Source organism: Leptidea sinapis, chromosome 19 (genome assembly GCF_905404315.1).
Source record: "Leptidea sinapis chromosome 19, ilLepSina1.1, whole genome shotgun sequence".
In the NCBI taxonomy this organism is placed as follows: domain Eukaryota; kingdom Metazoa; phylum Arthropoda; class Insecta; order Lepidoptera; family Pieridae; genus Leptidea; species Leptidea sinapis.
In genome coordinates this window covers 5,578,718-5,595,322 of record NC_066283.1, presented here as the reverse complement: position 1 = coordinate 5,595,322, position 16,605 = coordinate 5,578,718, and the positions used below count along the sequence as shown (strand labels likewise).

The window sequence follows — 16,605 nt, the reverse complement described above, 5'->3', positions numbered from 1 at the left end:
GCTTCCTCTGGTGTTGCAAGCGATATTGGGCGGCGGTGACCTCTTACCATCAGGTGACCCGCACGCTCGTTTGTTCTTCTCTTTCATAAAAAATGACACTGTGCGTTAGATGTGAACTCGGTGATATTCTGTTCTCCAACGAACATTTTAATAGGTACCACACAGACTATAGAGTTTATCACCGTAAAAAAAAATTTTTGAGATAAGTTCATATACAGCGTAAATAATGCCGGGTTTATTAAAATTACCAAAACTGCTTTTTTGCTGGTCCTAACAAAAAATGGTTCGTAAGTTTTTATTATACTCGTGAAATTACTTCATCGTGACGATTTTTGTATTTTGAAATTTTAAATTCGTTTGTTTATTGTGGTGCGATGTAATATGATGCTATGTTCTGTAAAAAAGATAAAATCTCAGTCAGTTTTCGACCTTTAAATCTGGTATCATTATCTGTACCATAAACATTGTGTTAATATCGCTTTGTATTTAGATTGTAATTCGATGCGTCAAGGCATGGGTATGGACATGTTATATTTTTTGCTTGTGTTTTTATTATTCGTTTAAATTAAGTTGCGACTTTATCTGTACTTTTTGTTCCTTCTTTAAAAGTTTTAATTACCGTACTGATGTTACTTATACGTACCGTTCCGAAAAGCTGTTTCACCTGATTCCTGCCGCCGAAGTCCACCTTCGCAGGGCGATACGACATGGGTACCTTCAAAAAAAGTGCGTACACCTTCCTTAAAAGCCGGCAACGCTCCTGTTATTCCTCTGGTGTTGCAAGAGAATGTGGGCGGCAGTGATCACTTAACACCTTAGGTGACCCGTAAACTCGTTTGTCCTCCTTTCTCTATAAGAAACATAAGAAAATACGTCCGTTAGAGGGAGAGTCTGCGGTACTAAAACTAGTGATGACAACCTCAGCAAACATCGATAGATGGTGGGAAACTATTTACAAAAAAACTTACTCTATTACGTTGATTCTTGAAGTATAAATAACACGGAAAACGAACGAAATTAATTCAAAATGCAAAAATAGTTCAGAGTATTGTCCTGTATTGTACGTGCCTTCGCAGCCATTTGTATTACCTATACGTCAAAATTAGTTCTCTGGACGCTCGCGAGTGGCGCTTCAAATAGGGTGTAAAAAATTTGCTGTCAAACATAAGGAACAGTATGTCCAGTAATATTTGTACAGGTCAGTGATTACAGCGTTACAATTTTAAAAGTTTTAGAGCTAGCGAAGTCGTATAGGCATATAGCGGAGATAAAAATTATTAATAAACCCAGAGGCGTCGTATGCGCATAGAAAAGGTATTAATAACTGAGAGTAGAAAGCCACAGACAAACAGTCTTTCCCTGCATGCGGTGTATTCGAATACAGCATACTCGTGTTATATCACTGTAACGACAGGAGGTTTGCCGTCCGTTTAGCTACATGCTTATTTTGAAGGTACCCATGTCGAATCGTCGTGGAAAAATCGCTCACTCCACAGTTTTATACTCCTTGAAAATAGCACAAATAAAAAAAACCCAAAGCATTGCATGAGTGAGTGATGCCTCTGCCTAAGTGTGGCTTTTTAGAATTTTTCTTTGTAGTGTAGGGGTCCTATTTCCCATATAAAAATATATAAAAAAAATATAAAGATCCAATTTAATAATAATAATAATAATATTGAGACACTTTTTACACAAATTATCTTGCCCCAAGTTAAGCATATACAGCCTGTGTTATGGGTTACAAGACAATGATATATTTAATACAATATACTTACTTAAACATACATAAATACATTTTAACATCCATGACTTGGAAACAAACATCCATATTCATCATATAAATGCTTGCACCTACCGGGATTCGAACCCGGGACCTCTAGCTTAGTAGGTAGGATCGCTAACCACTCGGCTATACAGGTCGTCAATATAGAATCTTCAATTTGTATATAACGTGAATTAAATGAGTTACAGACCGCAACTGAATATATAATAAAATTATAATTGATGGCAACATAGTGTGGACACGCATACATATATACAAATAGCTTCCATAAGCCAACTTGTAAATCGTAGAAAGAGCTTCCTTATGCAAAAACACCAGAATGCATGTAACTTCTTCACCCTTAAAAAATGGCGAAGGTGTCTCTGGTGTTACAAGAGATTGGTAGCGGTTATCACTTGCTAATCATCACGTACTTTTTACTACAATTATTCCAAAAGATTACGAAAATGGGTGCCCAAAAACATAGTGGGCGTAAAAATAAAAATTCATGTGTGTTCTTTATTTAGTTTCACATAAAATTATTACTTCGTTTTTACCTTTGCTTTCAAGAGCTCGACAAAGCAATCAAGTTAATGGCCGCGTCGAACCTCGAACGGCGACATAAAACATCAAACAAAAGGTATTCGAGACCATAGTGATGTGCCGAACTTGAGACATGTCGTAAAATGTATATTATTTCGGGGCCAGAAATAAATATAAAATTTGACCGTCCCAAGTTGTTGGCTTTCTGGGTACGTTACTAATGCCTTTTGCAAAGAGGTTACGGGCTCGACCCCAATGAGATAATACATACAATATTTTTTCTACGACTTGGTTATTTAATTTATTATTAAAACATACAAATACCACAAGTTTTCGAGTTGACGCTTAATATGGGCGGGAAATGTATTGTATGCATACTTATCTCTGGCGAGTGGTTTCATTTTTCCTTCAAGGAATGGCAAAGGCACCTACACCCATACAGCCAACACGGGAAAATTGAAAATTACAAAATATACCTAGCAAAATGTTTAGTCTAACGATTTAAACATGAAAATATTATGTGTGTTAGTTATATTATGGTATACATACTATCTCATATTTCTATGATATTTCTAACCTAGATTTAGTTGTCTGTGGCAACAAAATAACTGTGCTTTTAGCGACATTATTGTACTTTAAACAATGTTTTTTTAGGTCATAAAGTTTAGACTTTTAAAGACTAGATAAAGTATGTATTTTTATAATTGATCGTGGCTGTATAAATCTATACTAATATTATAAAGCTGCAGTGTTTGTTTGTTTGTTTGTTTGAACGCGCTAATCTCTGGTACTACTGGTCCGATTTGAATGATTCTTTCAGTGTTGGGTAGTCCATTTATCGAGGAAGGCTATAGGCTTTCTTTTTTTTTCAAAATTAGGGATCCGTAATAAAATTGCTATTTTGTAACACAAGGTGTAAAATCGAAAACCTATTTTTGCGTGCGCTGCAAAAACTATTGACAATAGAACAAAATGATGTACAGGCTATAATATAGGCAATATTTTTATTACTTATAAAACTATCGTGTGAATTATACTTTATATGGCAAAACAACGTTTGCCGGGTCAGCTAGTGACAGATAAAAGTAGAGGAATAGAAAAAAAAATACTCCTCGTGCTATTTTACGTTTGTAGTAAGAACAATATTGTTATAAATAAGGTATTAAATACAATCAATAAAAAAATTGTTATATCTTCAAAAATTTAACACAACATTCAGTAAGTGATTATGTCGCTAAAGTAACAAAATCTATACTGTCACACAGTCAAGTTGATAGCCGCGGGCAGAATGTTACTTATTTCATTCACACTTTACAACATTGGCAAATCAAATCACCGGAGTGAGTCTACTTACGTAACTAACGTCAGGGTGTCGAATTTGGGTGTCGCCGTGCGCGCGTATTGTAATAATTCACTCTAATAAGGTTCCCCTAAGGCTAGGGTTACTATGGATGCGAGTTCAGACGAAAATTTGTTCTGACGAGTACGTCCGAAATTCCTCGTCAGAACAAGGCGTTTACACTGTGCGCGTTTTCTGTTATTCTGATGGTCAGTTCGTTTCTGTCGTCCAGCGAAGATGGACGAATTTGATGAATTTGATTTTCGTGAAAGTCCACTATTTAAATTATTATTGTTAAATGGTGGAAAGACATTGCATGTCAACGAGTTATTTTCTATAAGAGACGACAAAGGAGAGTTCCAAATGTAGAGTGTTGAGTTCTGTAGCAACTTTCTCCCACTTTTGCCGAGAAATATATCTGTTGTGATAATTTTTGTCTCTCATATCCCACAAACACCTGTTCTCGTACACGAGACTGATCAATTTATCGTTATCCATGGTTGAAACCAAATCACTCGAAATTCACAGACGCAGGTCGTGCGAAAAAATCAAACTCGTTTGAACGCTCGAGCGGTTCTGACGACGTCGTGCATGTTCTGACGCGTTCGTCAAACATTGCCAGTGTAAACACTGTCATTGGATACCAGGCGTTTGTTTCTTCTGACGAATCCGTCAGAACTCGTCAGAACTCGCATCCCTAGCCTAACGCGCCTTATGCTTCATACTTTCAAAAACTTGTACAAATATAAAACTCTCGCATATCGCATGGTCGATATGTAACGAGACAGCCGCGATGACTGTCAAAATAAGTAATTAGTTATGAATTGACTGTCGTATCGACTGATCGAAATTGGGATTGATGCAACGGTGCTGAAAGTGGCAACCAGTTTAGTTTAAAAGAGGCTTACCCGATGTTACCTAATACTTGCTTGGTATAGTTGTGGATTGTGGAAGACTTTCCGTAGATAGATATACTGAAATATACAAAACTAACTTTTACCCTTCGTCCGAGTTGAATAGTTACTTTGGGCATTTTTTTTATATTTTAGGATACTTTTCAAATAATACACATACAAACTGCTCTTTCCGCTGCTGGCAGCGTTCTTCTATTATACAGGGCATATCCCTTGTCACTGTGGACAGTTTCTTTAATAGTATTTCCGTGTGAACCTTATTCTACCATTTCATCTCCATGTAGATCAAAGTTTCTAAAATGCTCGAAAAAATATATATTAATTATTTCTTATCAAGTGACTATGGTTCACGGTTTTATCTTCGATAATGACGAATTTCCATACAAACTGCCATCCCCTATTTCACCCTCTTATTGAATTTTTTCCTTGAAAGCCTCATAATTGGGACGCATTTTGACAGGAAGTAGTGAAAGTGACACAATATGTAATTACTCGCCGGGGTCGTAAATCTACTCTCGAACATCTTTTTATTCGTCTTTCAACTATTCATTAAATCACTGTTACAAAATTTTATTTTATTTTATATTAAATTACACCAGGCCAAAGCCGGCTGTGTCTCTCTTGCTGAATTTATAACATCTCACATTTTTTTTTTGCATAGTGACGGCTAATTTTCAAATTTGAATTCAATTATTTTTAATCTTTGCGGCCGTCAATACAACAAAGATATATTAATACACGGATATCTTCTCCGTGCCTCAGTAACGTTTGCTTACACTTAGGCGCAAGTGATGAACTTTATATAGCTGTATTCTTATTGTTCACTTCACTGTAATACAAATTGGCAGTGTCCAATACATACTAGAAAAATCTAGAAATCTCGAAACATGGACAGTTATAAAAAGTATCTTATCTTCGATTTGCGTGTTCAATTAAGAAATTGATATATTTTTATAATATAATCTTATATATAAAAATGAATTACTGTTCGTTAGTCTCGCTAAAACTCCAGAACGGTTGGACCGATTTGGCTAATTTTGGTCTTGAATTATTTGTGGAAGTTCAGAGAAGGTTTAAAAGGTGAATAAATATGAAAATGTTCGGATTTAAATAAAAACAACAATTTTGTTTTTCCTTTGATGGAGGACACACGGGGGTCCTTCAGAAATCAAATTGAAACAAAAGTTTAAAATGAATAACTAAGTAATTAGAATCTTTATCTTTCTTACTTTCTCAGGAGGTAAAAAACAAATTAATTTTAGCTACCTATAGTTGGTAGATTAACTACAGCTGTTAACTATGATGGCAATACAACGTTTGCTGGGTCAGCTAGTATGTTAATAAATAATACTACTTCTAAACAAATATAAAAATAATATAATATAATAGTTTAAAATTTGAATTAAATTGTTATTTATGTAACTTAACCCTTAGTATACTGTTTTGAGCTCTCTGGAGGCAAATAATGTTGGATTTGCTGGCTGTCGACCACACTTTGATTCCATATGTCCAGATCGGTTTTATTATGCAGCGATATACCCTAAGTTTGTTAGATAGGAATAATAATAGGGCAGACTCTACCGAGAAGCCAGAGTAAGTTTTTGAATCTAAAGTTGATTTCGTGAACTCGGATATCCATGAGTATCTGGAAATACCAACCATATTTGACGAAGTAAAACGATACTCAATGGCTCTACCTCGCCAAACCTCAACCTCTTGCAACTCACCTGATTAGTCTTGAGGACTGAAGGAAGAAAAAAATAATTTGCACATCATAAATATGGCAAACATGTACTTTAAAGTATTCATCTAACTGGTAACATCAATCTAATAAGTTTATGCAAATAAAAACTTTGACTTTGATTAAAGGATTAAATTCGTTTTACGAGAGTCTAACGTCCACAAAAGCATAGAACTGTAAAAGCATTCTTGAGCATAGATAGTACCACAGTGTACTGTTGATTTATAGTCTGTGATAGTTAGCATAGACATTTTCAGTGATAAAAAAATCCCCTTTTTTAAGTCTTTCCCCCGAAGTTATGGCTAAATAAAAGGCCAACGTACCTGAGATTCTGAGGCGCGATGGTCTGCAGCTGGGGGCCCCCGCTAGTCCTCTAGGAACTCCTGGTGGCTAAGGTGCTTGCTCGTTACTTCCTCTCGGCTTGTGTAGAAATAGTAGATTGTTAACCGAGGGTCGAAAGAATCATTTCCCAAGGTATTTAGACGCCCGAGCGCAGCGAGTTCGGCTATAGTCCGAGTAGGAATTGATTCTTTTAACCCGTGTTAAACACTCTTCTTTTCATTTCGAATATGAGAAAAATAAAACTAGTTGTTTATCTAAGCACAGATTAGTGTCCCGCCAATTTATGTCGACTTTTTAAATTTCAAATATGGAAGTTACCGCGTAATTGTTGCGGTTTATTCCGCTCAAAGAAGTTTGCGCTAAGTTCACACTGGCTGCTTAGAAAGTCACATGGCCGCAGCATTTTTTTAATTAGTTCTTTTGTACATAAAACTCTTAAAGTTCATTCCGGCTATTAGATGGGAAGTAATTTGTATGAGTTTTTCCCTCTCTATGAAGGGAAGCAACATTTTCCACCTAATAATCAGATCAAAACAACATTACTTGTATGAGAAATGAAAAATATTTTTTGCGTTGCGTAACACCGAGAACTTAACGATTAGGTTGTTGATCACTGATATAGTATCAATTTACTATTATATTATAATATGCGTTTTGTGTTCATTTGTATTTTCGTACGATCTGTGTTGCTCGGTGACAATTTGGTATTATTAGGCGGCGCAAGAGACAACTGTCATAAGTTTCGCCTCTCAGATGACAATGCCTCTGTTGTCTATGGTATTTCTGTATCTACAGGAAACTGTCGGCGCTATAAATTGCCATAACCAAATTACAAGAAAATAAATAATTGCGGGGCATCCAAAACCAATGCGTCTATTCGTTTTACTATTGCTTTACGGACAATATCGGTTCGACATTACGCATGTTTACGTTCCAAAAGGAAGAACCAATTACAAATATATAGCGAGACAATAATAGTTATGTAAACAGCTTTAAAATTAACGCGTTATACATAAGTATGTACATTTACAAGTGAGAGGCTTCTTTGCACAGGATGTCGGCTAGATTATGGGTACCACAACGACGCCTATTTCTGCCGTGAAGCAGTTATGTGTAAACATTACTGGTTTCGGTCTGAAGGGCGCTGTAGCTAGTGAAATTACTGGGCAAATGAGACTTAATTCTTATTTCTCAAAGTGACGAGCGCAATTGTAGAGCCGCTCAGAATTTTCCAAGAATCCTGAGCGGCACTGCATTGTAATAATGGATTTAATAATAATGGATCAGCTGAACGTCCTGCTCGTCTCGTCCCTTATTTTCATAAAAAAAACGTAAGATTGTATTTTTTTCCTTTTTATTGACGCATCGACTGGTACTACAAGTCGCGATATATCAGTTTGAATGACGTGTCAAAGTTATGAAAAATCCATTGATCTATAAACAGTTTTAATACATCTATCCATATATATATATATATATATATATAAATTTATTGCTGTTCGTTAGTCTCGCTAAAACTCGAGAGCGGCTTAAGATTGGGTTAATGGAAAAGAATGGGTTAGTGAAAATGCTCGGAATTAAATAAAAACAACGATTTTGATTTTCCCTTCGATGTGTCCCCCGTCGTTTAGATATAAAAAAAAAAAACAAAAAATATACTTTATCAGGAACCTTTAAATAGATTAACATACTGTATCATAAGTGTGTGTGTCTGTCAATATTAAATTGAAATAAAATTTCAACTTTTATTTATCGATTGAGGCAGTACGAAGTCTGCCGGTTCAGCTAATATTTTCATATATTTATATCCATCCAGGCCAATTTAGGAAGAGCGCTCGCCAACGCATCTCAATACAGGGTGCGCGACTTGTACCTGACACGGCCGTTTGTTGAACCAAGTTTTTGCGTTGCACGTAGCGCTCCGTATGTTTTTATTGCGATTGTTAGGTGGGAATTTTAGGAGCAATGAACTTGGTTTTATACCTACAGTTCATCATCTGCGTTTCAGAGGACACGTCTCGTAGTCTAGAAAGTTGAATTTTTTCGCGGTCGTCTAACGGAGCTTAAATTTGCTAGATGACGGTTATGACAGTGTAGTATTGGGTCGATGTAATGTTATAATTAGACAGTCTTTCGGTAGCGCAAAATGTGCTACACCTCAATTAATAATAATAAGTAATCTAATATATAAAATTCTCATGTCGCGGTGTTTGTAGTTAAACTCCTTCGAAACGGCTTCACCGATTCTCATTAAATTTTGAGTGCATATTGGGTAGGTCTGAGAATTGGACAACATCTATTTTTCATCCCCCTAAATGTCAAGGGTGGTCCACGGCAATTTTTTTGACATTTTTTTTTATAAATTTGTTTGATTATGAGACAGCATTAAAAAATACATACAACTTCAAATTTTCACCCGTCTACGATCAACAGTTACTTTTGTATCGCGATTTTAATATACAATACAACGTTTGCTAACGTTAACGTTACTAACGTTTAATAATATTAACACACTTACACAAATTATCTTGTGCCAAATTAGGCCTAGCCTGTGTTATGGGTTACAAGACAAGGATATATTTAATACAATATACTTACTTAAACATACATATAAACAACCATGACTCGGAAACAAACGTTCATATTCATCATATAAATGCTTGCACCTGCCGGGATTCAAACTCGGCACCTCTAGCTTAGTAGATAGGATCGCTTACCACTCGGCTATACAGGTTCGCAGAATAAAAGTAATACAAATTAGTACGTTTCCTGTATATATGAGCAAAGATGCTTCAAGTCTCCTTCATTTCTCGCGATAATTTTTTGTTTCCTTATAGGATTATGGCGTTAACAGCCATTTTGTTCTAATAGTAGGCGGCCGCACCGATCTTTTATGGTCTTCGACGCAGGATGTGTTTATATATTCTCTATATATCTGTATGATATGCAAACATAGAAGCTTTTGAAGTGTCTTGAAGATGACCGACGGGTCAATGCATTCCTGGTTTCTGACACACCCAATTCCATTTTTTTATTTTATGATAATAAGGGATTCTTGTAAAAACCATAATTCTGAGCGGCACTACAATTGCTCTCGTCACCTTGAGACATAAGACGTTAAGTCTCATTTTCACCAGTAATTTCACTAGCTACGGCGCCCGTCAGACCGAATCACAGTAATGCTTACACATTACTGATTCACGGCAGAAATAGGCGCCGTTGTGGTACACATAATCTAGCCGGCATCCTGTGCAAAGGAACCGCCTACTAGTAGGTCCATTATTGTGATTTAATAATGTTATGTTGAAACCTGAAACAATATGTGAAAATGCGGAAAATCATAGTTGATAACATAATTACAACCAAATTTGTATGCAAGACTAGTTATATAACATATCAAAAGGAGATATTTTTATAACCAGTCGAGTACTAGGTACTTAATGTAGGTTCTGGCATAGTGAAGGTTAAGGCAAAAAAAAAGTGCGGAAAGCTAAAAAGACTAAACCTAGTAACATTGTAACATGTATTATGAAGTAATTAATTAATTAGTTTAATACTTCTAGCCAACATCAGCAGATGGCCAGATAACCAAATCTAGTTATACAACACGATTAAAGAGACCATTTTCATCTGCTGTTGATGAATAAAAAAACTTGTTACGCCAATATATAGTTTTTAAATTATGATTTATTACACAAATAAAATTTCGAACCCAACTGAGCCATGCGTTCGGGTGACGTATCGTTGATAAATCTTGTATGTCTTGTTCAACTCTCAGGTTGTGGTTTATTTATTTAGAGCATTGGATATAAGAAGAATGTTGGAATCATTCCATATACTCGATTTCAATAAATACATTTATTGGCAAAAATTCGTAATTTGAGTCAGAGTACCTAAAATTTTTTAAATTAAGGTCGAATACGACCTATAGTTTATTTTCTATACAAACATCTACATGAAAAAAACAAGGAAAACCTTGGTGTAATTTGCATTATGCAGCGTTATATATGTTCGAAATACAAGTGGGCAAAGAAGAAGACTATTGAAAAATACATAGTGATTATCGCCGACGACTTCTATTAGTAATATTTTTCTTACTGCATTTTCGATACTAACTTTAATGAAGTGTCGTCCACTCTTGCCATGACCGGCCATATCGTCGTTTTAAGTCAAAGTAAAAAGAAATATTAAAATTTTAACAGTTACAATTCCTCTGAGAAGTAAGCGAGTGTCTCTGTCGTAACTCTTCTGAATGCTACAAAACATGTCGTTTTATAAATTATTGCAATAAAAATCACGGACTAGTAAAAAATGAAGGACTCCGCGCCGTGATATTAGCAAGTGAAGCACCGTTATGCTAGTGTGTGTAAGGTTACGGGGTATGCCAGTTACACAATTTTTTCTCCCTTAAATAATCATATATCCACAAATACCTTTATAGTATTGTTTTTACACTTTTTCACAACGCACGACGGCATTTTTTAAATATTTTATTGCGACGCAAACTGATCTGTCACAGACGATGGCAAATCTCATAATGGCGGCCGATCGGCTTGTATTAGTGTAAGTGTATGCGTGGGACTATGTATCACTGTTATGTAAGGTGACACGGAGTCCTTATTTTTTTACTCGTCCGTGTAAAAAACCGCAAATTGAGAAATAGAGAAAAAAACAACATTCTTTGAAGGTCGCTAACTCGTCTTATACACGGAAATATCTCGACCGAAGCATTAGACAGATAGGAAACTAACTGGCTTGTTGGAAACTTTGTCTTCCGTCATTTTTCTTATTCCTATGGATGGCGCAATGGTTATAGTGCACAACGAATAAATTATACTTTATTTAATAGGGAGATATATTACATACTAGCTCTTACCCGCGACTTCGTGCGCGTGCTATTTTTACTTTGGGTAGTATTTTTTATTTTTAATATACTCACTTTGCAAATTATACACTATAAACTGATGTGGTTAATACATTTTAATAAGCTACCAACTATAGAACTTACATCCCTCTTATCCATCCCCACATCGGTCTAAATTTTAAAAAGGTAAAAATATAAATTTATTTCTTATCAATTGCCTAAATACAAATTTCATAACGATATCTTCGATAATGACGAACTTTCATACAAACTTCCACCTATTTCAACCCCGCCAAGCCTTTTATTCGCGATAAAATGTAGCCTGTGGCCTTTCCCAAGCTCTTGTCTATCTCTGTAATAAATTTTATCAAAATCGGTAGTTTAGGCGTGAAACCTAACAAACTTACATTCACATTTATAATATTAGTAGGAATACCTACAGCTTAAGAAATATTTATATATTCTTCTACGTCATTACAAACGATAACAAATATATTATGTTCATTGATTGTAACACATTTATTAAATACTCTTTAATACACTAATTTAAAAAAAAAAAGAATTGTCATAATTTCGCTCACTGTAAAAAGTATTTTATTCAAACATAATATTATGTGAACTAATCGCTAATTTTTCCGACCACACGTTGAGTGATGAAATGATAGCACCCTATAGTTAGATGTCAACGACCTTGCAGTTGGGGTGTCAAATTTCGTCCACCAATTGTTTTAATAGAAACAATTCATCCTATTTAATGTTAGGAACAGTAATTTATAGACACGTCTCGCTTTCGATTGTATTTTTAATCAGCTTATTGTTGCATATAAGGGCCATATTGATTTGACTGTATAATTAAAAATAAAAAAAAAATATAAAAAAAACAAACAAATCATTTTATTATTGAAAATACATATTATATTTTATTTTATCGTTGTTGTTAACTCATTCTTATTCTACCCACAAATTACACACGTAATTCCAAGTACGTAAGTACAAATTTTGAGCTTCAATTACCTTCAGTTTTCGTTTCGCTTTACTATCATACAGATGTTTATTTGAAAAATGTCAAAACGAAAGCTACAATCGCTATCATTACGTGAAAAACTGAAGTTAATATCCGTTTATGAAAGTGGGAAGACACGCGAAGAAGTTTGTGCCGAATTTAATGTGCCAAAATCTACTCTTTGTAGAATAATTCAGAGTAAACATAAAATTGAATCACAATGTTCTGAAGGACAAGGAAAACTAAAACGTGTACGTTTATCAGAATATCCTGAACTTGAACAATGTTTGCTAACATGGGTTAAGCAACTTCGTAACAAAAACGTTCCGGTATGTGGATCGGTCCACATTATTTTTGATTAAAGAAAAGGCACAAGATTTCGCGCGAAGGCTCGATATTCATAATTTTTGTAGCAGCAATGGTTGGATGGAAGGATTCTCACCTCTATTAATGGAACCCTCTGTAAATGAGACAGATATTTATTTATACCTGTATATCTGAGACACTGGGTAAGTGGAATACCTCTATAAGTGAAACGACATTGCAGGTCCCTTGATGTCTCACTTAACCAGGTTTCACTGTATTATATTTTATTTTATCGTTCAGTTAGCGACGACTCTGAGGTTGTCATTTGTAAAACACCCTCAATACACCCGAGTACTGGAATCGCACTTACCCCCGAGTTATGTTACTGCAGCTACGAGGAATTACGTTAGCAAATAATTACAATTTTATCAAATAAAGCTTAAATTAAGGATAGTGATAGGGATAGTCGCAAAGTGGGGCAACTAATACTAAACCCATCTGGCGTACTCGAGCCATTTACGGTAAAACGTATAAATAATACTATAAGAAAGACGCTGGGATCACATACCATCAATAAGTATTTTGCGTTTTACTAATTTCAGTGTAAAATAACACGAAGCGTATATAAGTTACAAAATTTGAAGATTGGCATTGAGTGTCAAGATGCCACGCATTCAAGCATCTTTACAAATAGCCAATAAAAAGCTATTGTCCTTAGGTATTACGGTATCTAGTTGGGGCGCAGCGACCAACACTTAATCTAAGAAATAACTTATAAACTGCTAACTAACTAACTAGTGTCTTACGGGTGTTTTCAATAATGTATCTATAGTTACGGATACATTGCTGTCACCGTTTAATGACAAGAACTCATCTATCCATAGTTATGTCCAATATAGTTATAGTCCAATGCTTTATGTCGATAGGTTATTGTAATGTAAGTAAGCGGAAAAGGATAGATTTGTCTACCTCTAGTAAGTTAAACTAAGGATAGATAGGTTATTGAAAACGGCCGTTAGTCCGTCAGAATCTTCAGTACACAAATAAAAACGCAAGACGCGTTACAATATGATTTTTATACATTACCCGCATATTTGTACGAAATAAATGTCGCATATATTCGTCCCGGTTATCATATCAACACGAAAAATAAAAGAAAAAACTTTTATTAATACATTTGTACACTACAATAATACCGCTTAGTGTTCGAATTCTTGTTAAATCTGCGGTTTGTTGTTTGTTTTCCTTACGGTGATTCAGTAAGTAGTTTGCATGCAGGCATTTTTGAAAGGAATTAATATGTATCTACCTTATTAATAGTGTTTTAGGACACCTAGCTTACTATCAACGACTTAAACATTTTTTAAAGTAAAATCTGAGGAGATTCTTTTTTCGATATTAACATAATCAAACTAATTAGAATATCAATTTGGGATGATATGATCGATTTTCAATAAATTTATATGTCTAACATAAACAAACATACAATAGGTACTTAATTGCAAGACATAGCAGACTGTAAATAGCTTTTGCATATAGCGACGTGAGCCGCGTTTCATTAACGTGCCAACTATACGATAGCATCTATTGCATTCGCCGAAATATTAATTAGGTTTCCTCCTGCACTCGTGAAACTACAATGCAGCTTTAGTTATCGACGTCTGGATTCCGGTTCCACACGTGGCCAGCGGCAGCCGGTCTCACATCACCGATCAGTCGACGGCACGACGCCGCACGCGATTCACGCCCTTAATTATGTTCCCGAGCATCGTTAGCTAAATCCGTTTCCAATCCATTGTAAATACGGACCAAATTACGTGAACGTTGCAACATCGTTAACCCGGTTACGTTTGAGGAGACGTTTGTGTCGATAGCGCACGTGTTTCTATAACCCCGCGAACGCCATTGTCCAATCGTAGGAGGGCGACGGGTTCCGGCGTGTGTCGGACAACCAATCGCGGCTCGTCTACAATTTCGCCCCGAAGACACACGAACGCGCCCGACAGGTCCCGAGCTCGTCAACAACCCCCAGTGAAGCTTCAGCCCCCAACATGGCCACTGTGGTGGCCGCGCCGATCGCAACAGTCACGAAAAAGCCGTCAATCAAAAAATATAAAGCTCCAACACCGCCCAGGAACGATTGTGACGATAAGGACAAAGAGAATAACGTCATAGAACGCGAAGAGAACTACAACGGCGCAAGTGTTGATTCTATACAAACAAAGCAAGACAAACCGGCGAATTCTCCCGTTGTTAAGAGATTCGCTCAACTGAACGGAAATGCAGATCGGAATTCAGTGCTCTCCAGAGCTGCGATGTTTGAATCGGGCAGTCCCAAGTCCAAGGAGAAGGACCCGGCCGAGATGAGTTTGCGGGAGCGGAAGGCATTGTTCGAAAAGAATAAGGGGACAGTTATTGTGCCGAAAGCCCCGTTCGGAATGGCACCCTCAATAAAAACATTGCAAGGAAACAGAGGTAAGTGCAGTTTTATTTAAAGGTGCTAACGGTGGTTACAAATCTTTTTATAATACGTATATTTTTCAATATAGGTTTAAGGAAAAATGATCCAACTTATTTTTGCGTGCGGTAAACGCATATTGCAATTTCTTAAGGTGTTGCATAATAATTAATATTATTACAAATTATCGCATATATTTCATCAAAGGTTTTGATCAAATGCACAATGTTGCCATTTATTTGTTATTTGCTGACCATCCTCTAGTTCGATTACAATTTAGAAAGTATACCTACAATTAATGAACTTTTAAAATGATTGCTTTTGGTTTTTGTAGATAATATATATCTTAGCATTCTAGTGTTATTCTCTTGTTACCTCAACTTTGATGAATTTTACAATCTTTCGCGCGTGCAGTTTTTTTAAAGCTACAGAACTTTTTTGACTTTGTATAAGTATTCACAAGTGCGGTATTTGCATTACGAATAGGTACCTAACCTGTATTCTATCTGTGCTATACTTACAATGTATTAAAAAAAGTTATACTTTTAACTGCATACCACAGTTTTACAAATAGCTTTTAGCGTTGATTTCTTTTTCACAGTTAAAATTAATTATTTTAGAGAATCAGGGTGCTATGAGTATAAATTATTAACTCAATAACCGTGAGTTGCAGAAAGCATCCTTAAAAGTAATTGTTTCATTAAATATAATACCATCACTTTCTTTTTCATCTGGATAGTCAAAGATAGCATGTGATATAATGAAACATTAACTTTAAGATTGCTTGCTGCAACTAGCGGTAAATTGGTAATAATTTAAGTTTAATAAATTAAAATCGCTTTGAGGCAAATCTAGATCAAGCGAAATGATTTAATTTGTTCACTGTAAAAATATTGTGAAGGAACGCAGACAGCTATTTGTTTTTTTTTTCGTGGTCTGTCACATACTTTGTACAATCAGTTGTAGCAGGCCAGTTAACGTTTTTGAAAAATAAAATTTATTATCTTAATGGATTTTCCTATTATGTGAAATGTATATTTCGGTCCACAAGACCACGTTGGTAATGGAGTGTTTGTTTCTATGAATGAGGTGACGCAGGTTCAGCCCAGTTGTGATATTGGAAGGAGGATTTAGTATGTTTTGCTGGGAGTTTCTTGCGCGGCTTCTTCTCTCTCAGAGCGCCATTTGTATCCGAAGCGGTAGTAGCGTCTAGTATATTAGAAATGACATCAAAAATAATTCTGAAGGAATCAATTTTGAGGAAATAAATGCCTTTTTATGGTCATAAAGGCCTTTTCTATAGAGAGAGTATTTTTCACTACACTGTTATTAA

At 35.6% G+C, this 16,605-nt stretch overlaps 1 protein-coding gene across 5 annotated transcripts in view; it reads left to right on the top strand.

Moving 5' to 3' along the window:
• Window positions 1-16,605, top strand: part of LOC126969973 (anillin) — a 94,878-nt gene that overhangs the window by 12,880 nt on the left and 65,393 nt on the right. For 4 of the 5 annotated variants that reach the window (XM_050815618.1, XM_050815616.1, XM_050815617.1 and 1 more), the window contains exon 7: window positions 14,734-15,289. In XM_050815618.1, coding sequence (XP_050671575.1) covers window positions 14,734-15,289 — 556 coding nt within the window. The remainder of the gene's footprint in view (window positions 1-14,733; window positions 15,290-16,605) is intronic. The other variant, XM_050815619.1, reaches the window with a different exon arrangement.